Here is a 20,276-nt window from a genome sequence, read left to right on the forward strand (position 1 = left end):
TAAAGGAAACATCGTGTCAATTCTGAGAAGATACGTAAAGAAAAAACATGATAGGAAAAATTAGTTACATTAATGAAGGGGGATGAAGTCGCTTGCTTTAGGAATATGACAAATTTAATTGACTAAAATTAAAAAATAATTTTATTAAATACTAAACTAAATAAATTATATATCTTAATGTCTAAATAACATATATATCTTAATTTAAAATATCATCGATTTATTGTTCTTATGTTATAACTCTTATATTTCTCAAACGGATTCTGTTTTCTCAAACTGATGGAATAAAATGTTAGCACAAAGTCAGAAAAGTAAAAAAAGGAAGGAAATCAAATGATGTGAAATGCATACGCTTATAGAATAAAGAAGAAATTTGGTATATTTTATTAATATCAAACCGCAATAACTAATTAATGTGGTTTTTCTTAAAACATACCGAACTAATGTGGAAAATGAATCATTAGGAAAACGTTTAAATAACAGCCAATGAGTCATGTTTATGAATATTTCCAAAAATAAATGTCTTGTTATTTCATATATATGTTTTTTTTTAATTTTCATACTGTAATATGTTAAATTATTTTCAGTATTTGAATTAGTGGTTTATTTTTTATAGGAAAAACCACTTATATCTGCATCATTATAGTATAAAACGTGTTATTTATATTTATTCTATTCGGTTGTAGTTTGCTGTGTGCACTTAAAATTAAAAAAAATTTGTAAGCGCTTATTTTTTCAATTTATTTTTTACCATCATACAATATTTTATCATTTTTACAAGTACAAGTGATACTTAAAATCTATAAATTTATTTTTTTATCTTAAATATTTAGGCGTTGCTGGTAAAATATAAATTTGAACACTAGCGTCAAGAAACCGATCAAACTAAAAGCAAAATGTACGAGATGATTTATTTGTGTCTCAATAATTAATGATTTGAGATAAGATTAATAATCTAAATCAAAAAAGATATTTGAAAAAATACATTCCATTAATAGATTTAAGAGAAGATATTTCTGGGCATTATCAATTTATCTATAAGTGATAATGTAGGACCAAATTTATTAATTTTTTACAAGTGTAGAAAAAAAGTCTTCTGCACACTGTCAGATCTGTACGAGAAAGGGCATAACAATAAAGTAGACAAAAATTGTATGGGAAAATATAAGAGGTAAAGAAGTTTTTATTTTTATGTAAAATTTCATTACGGTCAAAATTCTGAATTCATTAAAAATTGTATTTCTTAAATAACATCTTTGCCTTCTGTGACTCTTAATGTGTTTATGATTATATTTATTTTTTTAAAGAGGACATGCAATGCTCTGCTCTGTTCTCAGATTCTATATCGGCACATAAATTGAGCACATGCTTAGTGTATAATTTTGATCTTTGAGTTTGTTTATAATGTAAAACTTAACAAATAATGTATTTTAATGTAGAGTACATATTATTAATATGAGTGGTTACATTTTAGGTGTGGATCCATAAAAATGTATAATATTTTATTTTACTCTTTATAGTGAGGGAAGGGACATGCGCAATCTCCACCTCTAATTAATAATTTATTGGTTTGATTAGACCTATGCAGTGTAGCGAGTGGATTTTAATAATGTTCCAACAGTTTGCTATACTGTTATCCTGCTACTTTTACTGCTATCCGCTACTTTTTGAAGAAAATGTCATGTATACAGTTTTTTTATTGTTTAGTATGAGAGTATGCTGGTCAAGCCATGATTTGATAAGTATAAGTCCTAGCTCGACCAACTACGTTACATTTTCTCAGGAAGAGCCAAAAAGTGGTTTAGTGCGATATAATCACTAAAGGAAATAATACTACGACAGATTACATTTATTTTTAATAAACTATTTATATAGATTAAGAAGAGGATCGATGAGAGAACTATACCCTAATGTAGGCCTTCAGTTTGTTGTTGGTTTTTCCATTTACAGTAAGGATGTGGAATAATTTTTTAAATCGCTATGAAGAAGTTTTGATATTACGTAAGGAATAATATCAAATGCTTCAGCCCGGTTTAAAATCACTGATACAGTTTTATTTACTTTAAAGTTACTCATTTTTTTTTAGTGCTTTTCAACTTCTGAAAACCAAACATTTTTTTTATTCGTATTTGTTTATATATCTAACACAAGGTTTTATTATTTTAGTAAATTAATAAGACTATAATTTTCAAAATTATAAAAGTACAGACTGCCATTAGCAGCAGTATTTTCACTGTTAAAATGTATTCATTAAAACCATAAAAATTTGAATACCGATGATTATAATTATAAAAAAAGAATGCTATTTCAATTAATTCATTGTAAACTAAATATTTAATTAGTTTAATAGCAAATAGATACCACCTGTTGAATGGAGATGGTAAATATTTAATTGGAGGCATCCTAGCCAAGGGGAGACTGTAATATGTTAACTGCTATGGTTTCTGAAGATAAAGTAAAGCCCATTAGGGCAAAGTATGGAAGGGGTGGTATGGTGACCGGAAACGTCTCCTGGCCGATGTCTTCCCCTGCAGGGTCAGGATGGATGATCGGATGCTCTACCTGTAGAATAAAACTAGCATATTATGATAAATATTTGAGTGTGAATTTTCTTCCCTCTTTGGTACTGTATTGCTGTAAATGCTAGGGAACAATGAGACAAACACTTATATAATCGACAAACTGAATTTATTTCTTTGAAAGTACGTATAATTACTTATTTTTAATTCCTTGAGTGCAGGTGATTTCATCGTTTATAAAAAAAGTCTGTAGGCACGAGGTCTAGTGACATCTTATTTCCATAAAATCTTGACTTTCATTTGATAACTTTAATGCAAAGACTTCATTAATATAGTCGTGCGGTGGAATAGCATTATGCTGAGGAACACTGTAGTTGTGGAATAAAAAATTTTAGAAATTGAGTTCAAATTGTAGTCATAGAGTAGCAAAGGTAGCATTCTCTTTTGCTACTGTACTTTAAGAAAATATGCTAGCAATACTAATTACCAGATTATCCCACCCCAAACTGTTAACAACATATTAGTTTGATTGAATTTTAAGATAAATTTTATTGTTTTCTAGATATTAGAGTATAATTGTGCCTACTTTTTTGGCTACATAATTTAAAAGATGATTTGTCACTAAAAAATATTTTAAATTAGAAAACTTCAAAAACTGCCACCTATTATCAGAGTCATCTGTGAGATCATTTATTAACTATCTGATGTAACATTTCAAATTTTCCTGATGTAAAATTATTTTAACTAAATATCTTGAAATTTTTTGTCATTTTTATCAGATTATGAATAGATTCCTGTGAATATTTAAACACTTCTTTTAATTTGTAGGTAATCTTTTGAGTTTTCTTTCGAAAGTTCTTTTTAGTTTTCTAGACAAAATTCTTTTTTTATAAGCATGGATAAGAACAAATAACGCATAAGATTATAGACTAAAGATTGACTCTGATCAGGTATTGGAATGTCTACACTACTGCTCTAGTGGTAAATAGAAAAATTTATAACATTGATATAAACTAATAAGAATTGTAAAATATCCCGCAATTTGCACATTTCAATGGATATAGTTATCCACTGTTTAGTAAATACATAGTTTCACCCAGAAAGGGATACACGTTAATTCGCTGTTTGCACTTTCTCTCCCAGATTGTGTTGTAGGTGCGAATATGTTAGAAACATCAGTGATATAAGTTGCAGAAATAATTTTTATTGTTAAACACAGTTTATAATGATGTTAATTATATACTCGTTTCCTGTAGTATACAGAATCACTGAGGGCTTAATATCAATTGTATTTTGGTGCAATGATGTACAATAATCAGCTCGCTGGGAATCCATGGGAGCATGGGTAAGCTTAGAAAGGGATGTTATTATTCTTGAGAATGATTGTGTTGTTTTTGGGAGCGAGTAGTTTCAGGTCGTCTAATTCACGGTAATGGCATATAGCAGTCACATAACTGATAGATTTGAGAAAAATTTTTTTGCAAAAATAACTAATATTTATAGGAGTCTGTAGAAAAAGACCATCTAATAATAGATATCTTAAGCTTTTTCATTAACACCTTAACTGAAACTAAACGTAACAATTATCTTGATTAAAATTATATTTTTATCATTTATAGACAATTTTTATTGTCAAAATAACTATTTGAAACATGTTTAACTTGTGTGTGTATGCCTGTGCACGTATATATGTACACACACACACAAGTATTAAGTATTTTATAGGACTATTTTATTGATAACTCACATATGTTTTATAACTTGTTTTTTGTCAGGATTGTGATATGCAACACGTTAAACATGATTATTTCTTCCATGATTTATATTAATTGTTTGGGTTATATTTTAATGTAAATTACTTATTTAAAAATAATACAAAATTTTAAATGTAATTAATAATATTTATTTATTAATGTAATTTATAAAAAATTGTGTTTGCACATGAAAACTTTTTTAATTATCAGAAATTAAGAAAATAATACCACATTTTGTCACTGAAAGGATGTAACAAAATTCATTTTTATTTTAACTGAATTTTATCATTATAATAACAAATTTATTAAATTTTTTTTTTAAATATAAACTTTTATAAATTATAAAAATTGTCCTTTTAGAAACTCCTTTTAGAATTATATTTATAAATTTAAAATTTATATTTAAAAGAATTGTAAAAACAATCCTTTTAGAATTTATTTTAAATAAATCTTTTATTTTAAGATTTATTTATCACATAAGGAATGGAGATATGCTATTCCATGGATAAAAATGGAACTGTCTCTGCATTTGCCTAGATGAAACGAGGAAAACAGTGTGATAAAGTCACAAAATATAGAATTAATAAAAAATAAATGCAATTTAAACTCATATTAGTTATCTAAAACATAAACATGTTGAATAATGTTAAGGTTGATACATGACCAAATATAAAAAATACTTTTAAATTATTCACAAATCAGAAGGTATAATGAAAATTATTTTGCCTACATTTTTTTTTCGTCTTCAGTCATTTGACTGGTTTGATGTAGCTCTCCAAGATTCCCTATCTAGTGCTAGTCATTTCATTTCACTATACCCTCTACATCCTACATCCTACATCCCTAACAATTTGTTTTACATATTCCAAACATTGCCTGCCTGCACAATTTTTTCCTTCTAACTGCCCCTCCAATATTAAAGAGACTATTCCAGGATGCCTTAATATGTGGCCTATAAGTCTGTCTCTTCTTTTAACTATATTTTTCCAAATACTTCTTTCTTCATCGATTTGCCGCAACACCCCTTCATTTGTCACTTTATCCACCCATCTGATTTTTAACATTCTCCTGTAGCACCGCATTTCAAAAGCTTCTCATCTTTTCTTCTCAGTTACTCCAATCGTCTAAGTTTCACTTCCATATAAAGCTAAGCTCCAAACATATACTTTCAAAAATGTTTTCCTGACATTTAAATTAATTTGTGATGTAAACAAATCATATTTCTGACTGAAGGCTCGTTTTGCCAGTCTACATTTATCTACATGTTAAACAAGATGTAGAAAATTAAGTCTTTTAAAAAATTTTAATTATTATTTAAAGATTTTTCTAAAAAGTAAAGAAAATTTTTTAATTATATTTTAAATAAATAAGTGGGAAGAATTGTTCAGTAATTTATTAAAAATGGGAGCCTTTTTAATTTTGTTTATTTTCAAATGATTGATTTAGAAACAAAAAATGTACTGCAACAAATTTCCACACAATAATGAATATAATTACATTAACAACAATAATGTTAAATGAATCTTGAGATATCGTATTACTCTTATCAAAAGAAGATAGTGATTTAGTTATCTCGGATATATTGCAGAATAATAACAAACATGACAACACAGTTGCATAATTTTTCTATCAAAGCAGTTATAAATGATGAATTTTTTCTAATTTCAAAAATAAAGTGAAATACACAAATTTGTATAGAAAATTGCTGTCAAAAAAACTATTCTCTAATCTGAGTGTTTGGTGTGTACTTTGTGAAACATGAATATTAAGAAAGTGGGTAAAAGAAATACTTGAGACATTTGAAATATAGTCATGTAGGCGGTCGGAGAGGATTAAATAACAGAGTGAAAAATGAAGAAGTAATGAGAAAAGTGAACAAAAATAGTAGCATAATGTCGTACACTTCTAGGACAATATGATGAGAAGAGTAGTTGAATGTTATCACAAGGATCAGTAGAGGGTGCAAAGAAGAGAATTTGTAAAAGAATAAAAGTTATAGCTAATCTAGAAGGCGCTATTAAGAAACTCAAAAGTTTCACTGGACATATAACAGAATTCCGACTGATGTGGTGCAGTGACCTGCTACAAGAAAGATAATTACACGATAAGAATGAGTTCTACTTTATAATTATGTTATAAGTTACAGAATTATTATTGTGTAAGATTGTAAGAGCTTGATTTACTTTATTGTTAAGTATTTTACAACTCCTTCAAGTTGTTCCCACTTTTCTGTGTGCTATTTTTGCAAAATTTTATTTATGATCTTTATAGATTTTTAATTTTACTTTTCAGTTATAATGGAGCATTTTTCTACTTAAGGTTTTTCAATCGCGATTTGTGCTGTTAAGAATTAAAAAGCTTTTAAAGAATTTTAGGTTAAACAAAAATTGTTTCTTATGTTTGACAGTAAACCTGCTACTTCAATACTTAAAACACAGAAATATTCATATATTTTAAGTATTGCGGTAGATTATTCAGTTATAAAGTAGAAATCATTCTTATCACGTAATTATCTTTCTTTATCTTACCTTAATTATCTTACCTCATCGTTTTCTTTATTTTTTTCACCACTTGCATCGATTGATTTGTCCTGAAATTATAAAAAAATCTAATTAGTTTTTTATATTGTTTAATGCAAGCACCTATTTTTTACAAACTAAAACTAGAAAGAATGTTCATTTAATATTACATATTATATGTATATATACATATATGTGCATCATCATTTTAATCCTTTCTTTTATTAAATCCAGCAGATTGTGAACTTGTTCTTAACACAGTCCCTCCATCATTTTTATGTCAAAAACCTTTTCTTCCCACTTCTCTCTTTTAGGTGTTCTTTGACACAACCTATCCATCTTTTCTTGATCTTCAACAAGGTCTTCCTGCTATTCCTTCGCTACTGTTCCCTATGATACTCTCTGTAAGTGACCGAATCATCGTAATCTCAGTAGAGTTCTATACTCTGACATTTTTGTACTCGATTCTTTAATTTCTTTTTACAATTTTTATTAAAAACTTCATGTTACCTGTGTTTTTATTGACCTCTCTTCTTTTATTTTTCTATAACTCTTAGCCAAATGGCAGAATATGAGCACAATAACTAAAAAAAAGAATTCAGTTTCACTAAATGTTCAGTTTTATTTTTACAGTTTTTGAAGTTCATTTTTCTTTCTTTTTTTTGCTTCCCCTTCTGCCACTAAAAGGTTGGGGTCGTTCAGCCGTAACTTGAACTGTTTGCAATCCACATCGATCTCTGTCCTGCTCTGCTCTCTTCTACCCCCTCTTCAAGTTATTCTAGCCAAAAAGTTTGCCTTACAAGATTGACCCTTTTTCCCCTTCCCTCTGCTCTTACCTCTAGTACCCATTTAGGTTTACATCCTCCCTTGTTCTAATGGCACGAACGTATCATCTTAGTATTCTTTTCTCTATCTAGTGTATTCTAACTGAAAATCTAAACAGCTTTTTTTTTGTACTGAAATGAGATTCTATATTACAGTATCTACTATGATCTAAAATATCATCCTACAGGGATACAAAAACTAAAACTAAAAATTCCATTCGGAATAATAACTTTAAAGGTGACATTATGTATGCTATGCCTTATGGATTCCATTTATTACATGCAATATTATATTTTGAATAAATTCAGTAAATAAACTATATTAATCGATACATTTTAATTATTGCTAGAATTATTAATTTATTTACTACCTGTAATTGTAATTACAGCTTGATAGTTTTACAATACTTGAATAGAAATAAATCTGATGTGATCATCACATGACTTTCTTGTACATCTATTAAATTTTAAAATGAAAAGTACCTAAAATTTTATTGCATTAAAAACTTCTGATGTATTTTAATTTTTTTTTTTGTTATTTAATTATAAAAATAAAATAAAACTAACCTCTCATTGTAAATTTTTTTTACAATGAGAGGTTAATAATTATTAATGAATCAATATATTTAATAAAAAAAAAGAGATGAAGTGTGATTCGAATGATGAGCCTTCTCTTAAGATTCAAATATTTCATTAACCAAAATTTTATTTGCCTATAACTCTGGAACCAATGAAAATAAGTACCACTTATTTAAGAAAAAGTCCAAAATCAAAATGTTTTTGGATTTTGGGTTTTTTTAGACAAGTACGTACATACAGACGTCATGCCGAAACTAGTCAAAATGGATATTTCCATTGAAATCTGGAAACCGAAATTTTTCACCATCACAATACTTTCTTTACTTCGTACAAGGAGTAAAAATTAATAATGGAATATAACAGATGTGTAGCTTACATTAAAAACGGGTTCTGATAGATCACTGAAATTGTAAAATAGTTTTAAAATTATTCTGATTGATAATATCTTCTTTTTCTGTTCTTCCCTTTCTTTTTCTGTTTAGCCTCCGCAACCACCGTAAGGTATTACTTCAGAGGATGATACATGTGAATGTAAAAGAAGTTTAGCCTTGCATAGTCTCAGGTCAATAGTTCCTGAGATGTGTGGTTAATTGAAACCCAACCACCGAAGAACACCGGTATTCATGATCTTTATATGGATTCAAATCCATATAAAAGTAACTGTCTTTACTAGGATTTGAACCTTAGAACTCTCGACTTCGAAGTCACTGATTTGCGATGACGAGTTCACCCCGATGGCTTGTCGCTGACATCCCAGATTTGTTTAAACGATCACATCATAATTGCTCTTTTTTATCATTATTAGTTTGTTTAAATGTTTATCTGAGAGTTCTCTTCACATTACAGTAATTTACTTCTAAAAGAAAGAACAAATTCTCAATTAAACTGTACTTTTTTTATATGTACATTGAAGTATTACTCTTCACCAACTGAATCAAAATCAAAATCTTGTTTACTTTTAATATTTGTACAATTTGAATATATATATATATATATATATATATATATATATATATGTTTTAATTATTGCTTAAAATCATGTAGCATAATTAAAATTACGTTGTATTATTTAAAATTATTATAGCACAATGCCTGATGTCATTCTCATATTCCAAGTTTTTTTCACTTAAAAAAAATTAGATTGAAAACTAGAGGCAAAAAGTATCTTTCATTTTTGTTATCTCTTTTTATTATTTCTGTATATTTCTTTCCGGTTATCCTCCCCCCCCCCCCCAATATTAGGTTTCACATAAACTGCTCTTCTGATACAGGAAATAATTTAAAACAATTTTAAATAAAAATAAAACTAAGAAAACTAAAAAATAAAATAAGCATAAAAAATCATAAATAAATGTATACAGTTCTTTAAATCTCAAATTTTGAAGTTTATATTCAGATTAAGAGTTGTATTGTGTTAATTGTTTATTTTCACCTTGTGGAAAACTCCAAAATGCCTTTGTGATTTTATAAAACCATCAGTCTTTATGTGTCTACAACTAAAGACTGTATATTATTATAGACTGAATATTATTTTTTTTACTTAAAAAAAAATAATATAAAACAGACTAGAGGAAAGCCCTCTGAAAATTACAAAATAACAATTTTAAAATCTGCATCAAATTAAGAGTTAGTAATTGTTAATAGTTGTTTTCAATTTGGCACTGACTTAAAAAGAAAGTAAATTTTTGAATTTTTAGAATGCTGTATTATCATTTTATTATTTTTTATTCAGAACTTCAAAACAGGTTCCCTTTAAAGATTTGCATAAAAGATAAACTCTCAAATGAAGGGTCTAAAAACATTTTAGTTCATTAAAAAAATAGAAAATTTAACCATCTAAATTTTGATGTGCAGTTAATAAAAACATCTGACAATTGACATTTTAAGACATTATACATTAGAACTTGAAAATTTTCATGAATAATATATGGATGGTTCATGTAGTCTTTTTTATTTTTAAACAATTTAAAAGTATTTCTTAAATTAGTGATTCAAGTTGAAGTAATTTAAAATTTTTTATTCATTCATTTTAGCTTATATTGATTTAATAAATAATATATTATTTTTGTGGATATTTTAATAATTATTTCTGATAAATAATATATTTTGATATCTTTTTTTCATGTATATGTCTTCAAATTGCTTTTAAAGTTCTTTTGTTTGATACTTAATGCGATGAGTTAATATTGTCTTTACTGCCCAGATTTGTTTTTTTCATGCACAGTGTTACTTGAACAATCGAGACAAATTATTTTGTGTGTGTTTAATAAAAAACTTGTCATCTGGATACATTACTTGTCTTATGGTGCTGACTTATTGGGCACTTTATTACAAAAAAAACTCATACTTTGATTTTCATATTACAGCAATGGGATTAATCCTATATACCTGTAATCCAACTAGATCACTGTTTCTTGTAGAAAGATTTCACAAGTCTTATTCACAAGTTTCAAGCTTATTTATTTATTTAATTAATAAAAATTGTTTATATAAAAATATTTCCCCTTTGCTACTGTTATGGAGTAAGATATCTAATATGTTAATATTATTAGAATAATTATTATTGATCCTTCTTCTTCCTTGCTTTATTAATATACATAATGGCTAATATTACATATATAATTCCTGTTGTGAGACAAAAGTCTCCAGGGTAAGCAGTAAAACAGTAAAATTTCAATTCAATTTGGTCTCATTGAACGGAGTGTCATTCTGGAGTTCATTCTATTGTCCTCTGATTATTGATCCATTCTTGTAAAATTCAGATTATTGTACCGTAATTTACTTTTAATTTTAATTTTTTCTTTATTCTGGCTAGTTAAAAGGACTGCATATCAACTTTCATTTAGTTTTCTTTTTTTTCTCTTAATGATATAACTCTTTTTTCATTCTTTTTGAGCATTTTCTTATCTTTCTTTTGTCCATTTTGCTCCTCCTATTTTGGGAGGGAATTTGTTCAGAAATCATTTCAAATTTTTGATCATTTTTCTAATTATCTTCTTTTATTTATTTTTAAAAAAAATTATTAAAAGTTTCTACAAGTCATTTTACTTCCACCTTTTTATTTACAAATTGGTCGAATATTTTCTTTGTTAATCTAAATTATTACACTGATAGACAAAAAAATTGTTTAATGTTTCTCTAAGTGTGATACCATTTCTTGAATTGCTTTTTTGTGTATATTACAGTTCTGTAAATATAATTTTTTCCATCACCCTTAGTTATAAATAAACTACGCTTCAAAAAAACTAAGGGGAAAAAATAAAAAAATAAAAATTAATGGAAAATATAGTTAAAATCTGTAAAATTTATAATTTTGCATGGCCATACCTGTGTTAGAATGATTTTTCTGCTGCTTTTCTTTTATAAATAGCCTCAGACACATCCCGAATTAATGTCCAGCAGTAATTGGCTTGCATGTTAGTATTCCATTTCCCTTTATAGCAGCTTTCCATCACTGAAATGTCTTGGTGGAACATTCACTGTGTTCGTCTCTTACGTCTTCGCGGTTGTCCGGGAAAAATGCAGATGTGAGTGGAGGAAATGTTTTTCAAAAACATATTACATCCCATAGCTCTGTATGAAGTAAGAAGGTGATTAACAATATTGTGGTAATTGTCAGATTTTTGTTTGCCGAGAAAATGTTAACATCTTTAAATGAAGCCCAAGCTGCAGTTTCTACATTATTTAACGAGTTAAATACATCATCATTGACCAACTCTCTTATTTCAGGAACAGCAAATTCTTTAATTTTTCCTTCACTTATCAGATAGAAATTTCTGAATGTACAAAAATTCGGGACCATTCTTCTTCATTGCTTTTACAAAATTTTTCATTAGTCCTAGGTTGATATGGAGAGGCGGTAAAAATATTTTTTTAGGCTCAGCTAAGGGCTCATGAATAATATTTTTCCCATTTGGAGTTAAGTTGTCTTGTTTCTTCCACTCTTTGTCAATGTAAAGTTTATCCCTAGCTTGGGTGTCCCATTTACAAAGAAAACACATGCACTTAGTATAGCCTAACTGCATGCCTAACAAAATAGCTGTAACTTTCAAATCACCACATATGTTCCAGCTATGTTTTTTATAATTTATTTTTCAAGAACGTCTTTCATCACATCATATGTCTCTTTCAAATTAATACCATAAGCGATTGGTATCGAAGGATAATTGTTACTGTTGTGTAGTAGAACCACTTTTAAACTATACTTAGACAAATCTATGAAACGGCGCCAGTCCTCAGGTTTATGGATTTATCCTAAGTGCAACATAAGATCAACAATATTTGTCCAATAAACCAATTTATTTTCAACAATAAAGTACTGAGAAAGTTGTTTTTATTGGCTTCAAAAGCCCAAAATTTTTATATATTTTTTGAAGTAAATTCCAACCTTGCAGTATTGATCCTAACAGTTCAACTTAATTTTTTTGATAAATTTAAATCCCTGAGTCATTTAATTCACCTTGTGATATAAGATGTGGCTTATTGGAAGATAATTCAAAATCAAAATCATTGTTGTCTTCTTCAGTATTGCCTGATTCTTCATCGCTGCTTTTGAAACATAAATTAACAGGTGGCTCAGGAACTGGAATAATTTCACTTTGAAGTATATTGCAAATTGCAATGAAGGATATTTTACAGTATGTTTAGATTTTTTTAGAAATTCCAGACACACTAGTTAAACAAAAGTAACAATCGGTTACATGATCTTTAGGTTCACGTCAAACCATCGGTACACCAAATGGTAAAGCCTTCCGTGTACCTTTCAGCCATCCTCTTAAATGTACAGAACAATTAGTGCATTCTACAGGAGGAGACCACGTCTTATCCACATCACCAATTTTACACAAAAGTACAAATGAATATGCTTTTTTAATTAAAAGTGTAATGTTTTTTCTATTTGATTTTACAGTAAACTCACTACATATATAACAAAAGGCATCCACGTCGTTTACACAATTTTGAGGCATTATGACACTGCATTGTTAACAAACTTAAGACGGCAATAAGACTGAACAAAATTAATTCATTCCTAAATCCAGTGCGTAATACAAAGAACACAGCTGTGTTTTCAGCTACATGCTTTGGACCTGCATAGATATGATTAATCTTGTCCATGAAGGCTCACTCTTCAGTATTAGATATGATATCATAATATGTGAGTATGATTCGATTTAATTCTTCGTCTAGTATTGTTTATTTACAACTTACAAATTATGTTAACAAAGTTAAACAATAAAAAATGAGCTAACAAAATACAATATAGGAGCTTAAAATGCTAACTGTATGTTGAAAAATGAAAAAAATCTTTTAATTAAATATTTTAATAAAAAATTAAATATTTTTAAAAAATGGTGGTTGATAGAAAGATTCTGAGTTCATATTCAGTTTGTGCATCAAAAAACAGATTAAAATCATGTATTGCATGTTATTTTTCATTGTATAAAAGTTGTAATAAAACTGGAGTCTTAGTCTTAGTTTCTCATAATTTTCTTTAGCAATCTCATTTAATTATTTTATACTTTTCCTTATTAGATTGTACAGTAGATATCAGATTGTAATTCATTAGATATTAGACATGAAATACATCCCGTTTAAAAGCAGATTAATATTAAATGTTATGCCAATTATCAAGATTCTACTTTGAAAACAAGAAAAATTACGAACAATGAGTGAAAGGTTAATGTGAAAAATATATAATTATCTTGGGTTAGGTTATTAATTTAAAAAATCAAATAAGTTTAAAAGGCTCTTAGATAATTTTAAATTCAATGTGTGTATTCCTAAATATAAATATTCAGCAACTTGATTTCTAATACAAGACACTCATTAAGTATTTTATGCTCATAGCTACAGCATCCTTTACTAATAATATAACCTTAATCAATTAAAAACAAAAAACAAATTTATTGAAATCGAATGCGAGATATATCATAAGATAAATACAATAAAAACCTAATTATGGTGGAAAAAATATAAAAATGCATTTATTCATTAAAATATATCTATACACAAATTTTCATAGTTAAAAGCTGTTTACAGCATTTGCCAACTGTCTTACAAATCCACCAACATTGACAACAACCTTGATAATTTCTATACTTACACAATAAAGGACATCTTAATATAATTTAACAATTTGAAATTCATAAACGTTCAAAAACACACAACAATGACATAATATTCACACATTTTAAATTATACATTTCGATCACATTTTTAATATGTATTTGCCTAATTAAAATACCTGATTTGACAGGAATTAAACCTTGGACTGAGATATTACCGCTCTTTTATAATGTTATTTATTTTTAAAATAAATTTCTCAACTAAGAGGAACTCATACATTCAGTGTTCTTTTAACTAATTTTTAGTTTTGTCTAACAAAATAATAATGATACCGGTTAATTTTATTATATTAGCGTTATCTCTTTGATTGTTAATATGTTCTGAAACATTTGTATACAGTCTTGTATATTGTTTTCTATTTGTATGTGTTTTAAACAAACCGTATATGATTCTACACATTCTCTTCTTATTCTTTTCCATACTGCTGGTTGCCTTTCTTAGAATTTTTATCACAGATACCTGATTTATTTGCAGACAATAAATGACTGTGTTCCCTCTACTGTTAAAAAAACAGTCTTAAAAAAATAATAATAATCTATTGTGACATTTCCTTTGTGTTAGTGTTGCCATATATAATTTTACATGAACATTTCATTATTGACATTTCCTTCATACTATGTTTTAATATGATACATAAACATGTATTATTTTTATTAGACTAAGCAAGGAAAAACCATACAATTTTTTTTTACAATGGTCCCTATGTCATCAATTTGACATAATACTACTAGAACAAGGTCATAGTGAGGAAAATCACATTTTATATGTATTTTCTGATAACTTAATTCTCGTATCATTAATAATCAATTATACATGCTCCCTTTTGTAAATAAGCATTGTTATTAACAATGTAACATAAAACAAACATAATGTAACAAATACAACATTTCCCTCCCATGACAAGGGAGGGAAAATGATATTGCAGAAATTACATAATTATGTTATTTAGGCAACAATTACAAAGGATGGACTGTCAAATATAAATAGGTAAAAGTAAGGAGATGGAATGTAGCACTTTGGTAGAAAAAATTTATTTAAGGAGAATTAAAAAAAATTTTTTTATAAAAATCTTAATAAAAAATTCTTATATGAAGTAAAGAAAAAATTTATAGCATAATCTTGTAGAGATGAATGTTGCATGGTTGCATATAAAGACATCTAGGTTATAATGTTTGTAATATTGGTGAGTAGAGGAAGTCAAATCGTTATTATTCGTTACCTTCCCAGCTATATATGAGATATGCCTAAAATGTGTCTTACTCATTCTTTCAATATGAGTATCGAAAAAACATGTAGCACACATTATTGCGTAACTGGGCTGCTGTAAAATCTGTTGACAGGGGTTGTCATGCAAATTTGCACAAAACAACGATGAAAGGAAAGTTGTGAATAGCTTCTGAAATGTTATTGTGATGAAGGAGATGACTTCCTTTTCAATATTGTGATGATAAACGAAACTCAGATACATCATTATAGCCCGGAAGAAAAGTAGCAAAACATGGAATACCAACACTGTGGTTTGCCATAATCAAAAAAATTCAAAACACAGTCCTCAAAAAAAATTGTTTTGAATGTTCTGGGATTACATACACATGTACGTGACAGACGATAATGTTCAGACGCACATCGTGTGCAAGTACTGAGGCTCTTGTGAAATTGAATTTGAACCTATTCTACGCTCAATCAGATTTAGCGCCCTACTATTTTCCATTTTTTCCAGAATTAAAGAAATCTAAGGGCATTCATTTCACCACAGATGATGAACTGAGGGACGCAGTGAGGTTGTGCATCGAGGAAAGCCCATTGGTATTCTTCACCGATGGAATGAGAGAATCGGTTCACCATCGGGAGAAATGTATAACTTTAAATGGTGACTACACAAAAAAAAGGAAACCGGTTTGGCCATGTGGTTAGTCATTAAATGACTGCATCAGAAGGGTTAGTAAAAGAAGAAAGGAAGCATGAAGTTAATAGCGAAGATTTTTGAAATTACAAGAGTATGAAGGAGAAGGCTTGGAACAGAAATGGATGGAGACAATGGTGGTGGCACAAGGAACCCTGGCGTATGGCAAATCATCAGATGATGATGTTGGTTCAGTGTCTATGTTGAAAAACAAATGTAAGCTTTTGTAGCATTAAAAAATGATTGAATGTCTTGTTTATTTTATTTGCTTTTTGTGAATTACAAACGACTGTGCATTACATTTCAGTACCACCCTTAGTAATATACACAATGTACTATATAAAGAAAAGCATGTTAATCAATTCAGCCATAGTTTATCAGCTGTTTTTTTGGTTCGGTGTTTTGCTTTTCAAATTTAGTGATTGATTGATTGCGTAACTACTATGAATGCCAGTACATGTTGCAAAATGTTAAAAAATCTTAAAACTTTAAACAACAGATGCTATCCTGTGGGATTTTGTTTTTCTTCTGAAAAATCAACTAAAACTGTAAAATTTGCCCCATAGAATGTATGATATAATTTATTTATATAAAAATTTAGAAAAAAATGACTTCCGTTTATATAATATTTTTGAAATCTGTGAAATAAGTTCTTGAAGTTTCTTTTCACGTGAAACTCTGTGGTTCTATTTATTTTGTTTAATGGTTATACATGATAAATTATGAAAAAAAAATATGAATTTTTTCACTTTGTTTCTGTTATTGTTTTTTGCAACATGAGATCTTCAATTTCAGTATTAAAAGGTTTAATGATTTTTAAAACCGATTTCCTTATCTACTTATAATAATATGTTTACATTTTTTTGTCGATTATATACTGTGATCCATAAATTTTATAAATTACTATTTATATTATTTTTATTATATATTAATTACTTATTATTTTACCTAAATGTATCTTCTTACCTGAGTGTTATGTTTGTTCATAATTTGGCTTTATTTTACAATTTACTTATGTTCTGTGTTAAGACATCATGATAGTCAATTAATGTTATCATTATTAGATGGTGCTGGTTAAAACTTCTCAATATGTATCACTAAATACAATTACAAAATATCTGGATAGTATTCGGCACTCTTACCTTCATAGTAATCCCCTTTGGAGTTCAGACACTGATCCTAGTCTTTTTACCACAAATGGAATGCATCCTGAAAGTCTGTTTATTTTACTATGCAGTTGCAATTCTGCTTTGAATTTCCTCTACCTTGTCGAATCTTTCCCATTCAACATGATTTTAAACTTTGAATCGCACGTAGCAAAGTTGTGTGAATACAGTGGATGAAAACAACTGCCGTGTAGTTTTCCCCAAAAAACTGCCGGTTGATGAAAGCAGTATGCGGCTTCACATCGATAAAGGACCCAGTCATTTGTGCACGACTTGTATGGATGTATCTCGTCGTAACCTTTCGTAGTCACCTTAGGATAGCGTGGTAGAATTCTCCATTAATCTGACCAGGTACAATCAATCTCCTTCTGGAGAATTAATAGGTCTATCAAATATCAACTTAACAATTATTTATTTTGCATAATTTTACTAAAATCATTGATTTCAGAATGATTTCAATTATGACTTTTCCCCGATTTGTTTTTAATTATTGATATATTTTTAACATTAAAACATAACTAAAAGTGATATTTCAAACACACTGTCAGCCTAGGAAACTAGTATAACTATCAAAATTTAAACTAATATTATTTTTTGTTGTAGTTTTAAAATTAAGTCGGTCAAACCGATTTGTTTACATAATTTTTAGGATATAGTTAATAATTTCTTTAATTTAACTAAAATAATTTCAGCTTATGTTTAAGCTTTGAAAGTAAATTATTTGTCAGTAATTTGATATTTCTGTGCCTGGAAGAGTACCCTGGATGTGATAAGGATGGACATCTATTGCTAGAAGGAAATTTGAGCCTACGGATGAATTTTTTTTTTCATGCTATGGAATATCATACTTTCTCGCCATCTTTTATACTTTCTTTATCCGAAATTATACTTCCATCCGTTCTTTCCATTTTGGAGAACCAGATCCGTGCTTCGGATTTACCTAATGTTATTTATAAAAGTAATTGAAGACATAGCGACATAAAGGAAAATCAGCTACTAAGTTTACTTGGTGTTTTCTTTTTTTATTTCTTTCACTTTTACAGAATTAATAATTAATGGAGTAATCCTAATACTAATTATAATATTACTTAACTTAATTTAACATTGTTTTATAATACAATTTAATATTTATTACTTAACTTAACTTAAATATACTTAATTTATATTATTTGTAAAAGATGAAAGATTAGGTTTTGTAGTTGAAATGAATCATTTTCTATAAGATCAATATTGCTATTTATTTTTTATCATCGGTTATTTTTAACTTATTAAAACCTACATCTTCAGTTTTACACTTTCCAGTCTTTGTCTTCCTCTACGGTTCTTACCCTCTACATGGTCCATCAGATTACTTTGTTCCTTTGGCTTATTCTTCCGCAGATATCTCTCCTTAACTATTTGTCTTAAGACCTCTTAATTTTGAACTTTCAAACGTACACATTTATTCACGCTTCCTGTCATAGTATGGCATTTTAAAAATCGTCATTCCTTTTTCTTTGTTATTTTACCCTTAGAGCATAATCCGACACAAATATTTTTCAGAATTTCTCTGTATTTTAGGTCGGTTAGTTCTGCTAGTAAGCAGACCCTTTTCTTTTTTCATGAAAATGCTTTTTGCTGCATCACTCTGCTTTCGGTATCTACCTAATTTTTGTTTATTGTTTAATTTTACTACCTAAATAAAAAAACTCTGCAATGAAATAAAATAAATAAATTCAGCAACATTATCTTGCTTTTATCTTGATGTTTAATTAGTTTGTCGTATTTCATAACCTGTTGTTTTAGTTTTATTTATTTTCAAACTGAATTTCACTTGTAGCAATGCGGCTATCCGGTTATCTTCCAGTACACAAAATTTGAAACCTACAGTCCTCAGATATCAATTTTCAGCACTCTCTTGCTTATGATTTTTAATTCACTTTTCACAGAGAAAACAATTAAATTGCCAATATACATTTAGTTAGTTTTGATGTTAGAGGATTGTTTTTTTTTACATGCCATCCATTATTTGTTATAATTATTTGGTCTCTCAAAAAAAAATTCATTAGCACATCTTAAAATCTTTATTTTCTCCTCTTGTATAGTCCAACTGAATTCAAATTTGTTTTTCACATATATATATAGAAAATAAATATAAATAATAACTATATTCTAAAAAAAATAAATTAAATTATGTGTATATACGAGGGTTTTTTTTTTCAAGGTCCGATCGGTCACGAAATAAAAACCCGCGCAGAAATCAGATGAATCTTTGCGCATATGTGTTGCGCAGCGTCTCTAGTATGGCCTTCAATCACGCCTCGTCACTTCGTTTAGTTCTGAACACGCAGCTAGCATCTAAACATATCTACAACAATAGCATCTTCCGCCAAGTGTGAAGTGCGTACGGTAATTCGATTTCTCCGGGCTGAGGGGTGTAATGCAGTTGAAATTCATCGACGAATAAGTAATGTGTACGGTGAAACTTCAAAGAGTAACAGCAAAGTGCGACAATGGTGCAGGAACTTTAAAGAAGGACGTACAGATGTTCATGACGCAGGCGGTCAGGGAAGGAAGCGAGTGGATGAGGCAATTCGAGAAAATCGTCGGTTCACAATTTCTGTATCGAGTGATTCGTTTCCTGAAATTTCAAGGTCAGCTCTCTACATCATTGTGAGTGAGAGACTTCAGTACCGCAAACTGTGTGCGAGATGGGTTCCCAAGATGCTGTTCCAACATCACAAAACAATAAGAATAGACACCTCCCTAACGTTTCTCCAGCGCTACCGCAATGAAGGAGAAGATTTTTTGAACAAAATTGTCACAGGGGACGAGATACGGGTCCATTTCGAAACCGAAGAAACAAAAGAACAATCCAAACAGCGGATGCATTTTCATTCTCCCGGT

The 20,276-nt window shown here is 28.6% G+C and overlaps 1 protein-coding gene across 3 annotated transcripts in view; it reads right to left on the bottom strand.

The window, feature by feature from the left end:
* Positions 1-20,276, bottom strand: part of LOC142332137 (vascular endothelial growth factor A-A-like) — a 123,219-nt gene that overhangs the window by 44,441 nt on the left and 58,502 nt on the right. For all 3 annotated transcript variants that reach the window (XR_012758174.1, XM_075378394.1, XM_075378393.1), the window contains exon 2: positions 6,816-6,863. Coding sequence is in view for 2 of the 3 variants with exons in the window: in XM_075378394.1 (XP_075234509.1) it covers positions 6,816-6,863 (48 nt within the window). In the remaining variant the exon portion in view is untranslated. The remainder of the gene's footprint in view (positions 1-6,815; positions 6,864-20,276) is intronic.

Source organism: Lycorma delicatula, chromosome 11 (assembly GCF_047948215.1).
Source record: "Lycorma delicatula isolate Av1 chromosome 11, ASM4794821v1, whole genome shotgun sequence".
NCBI lineage: Eukaryota > Metazoa > Arthropoda > Insecta > Hemiptera > Fulgoridae > Lycorma > Lycorma delicatula.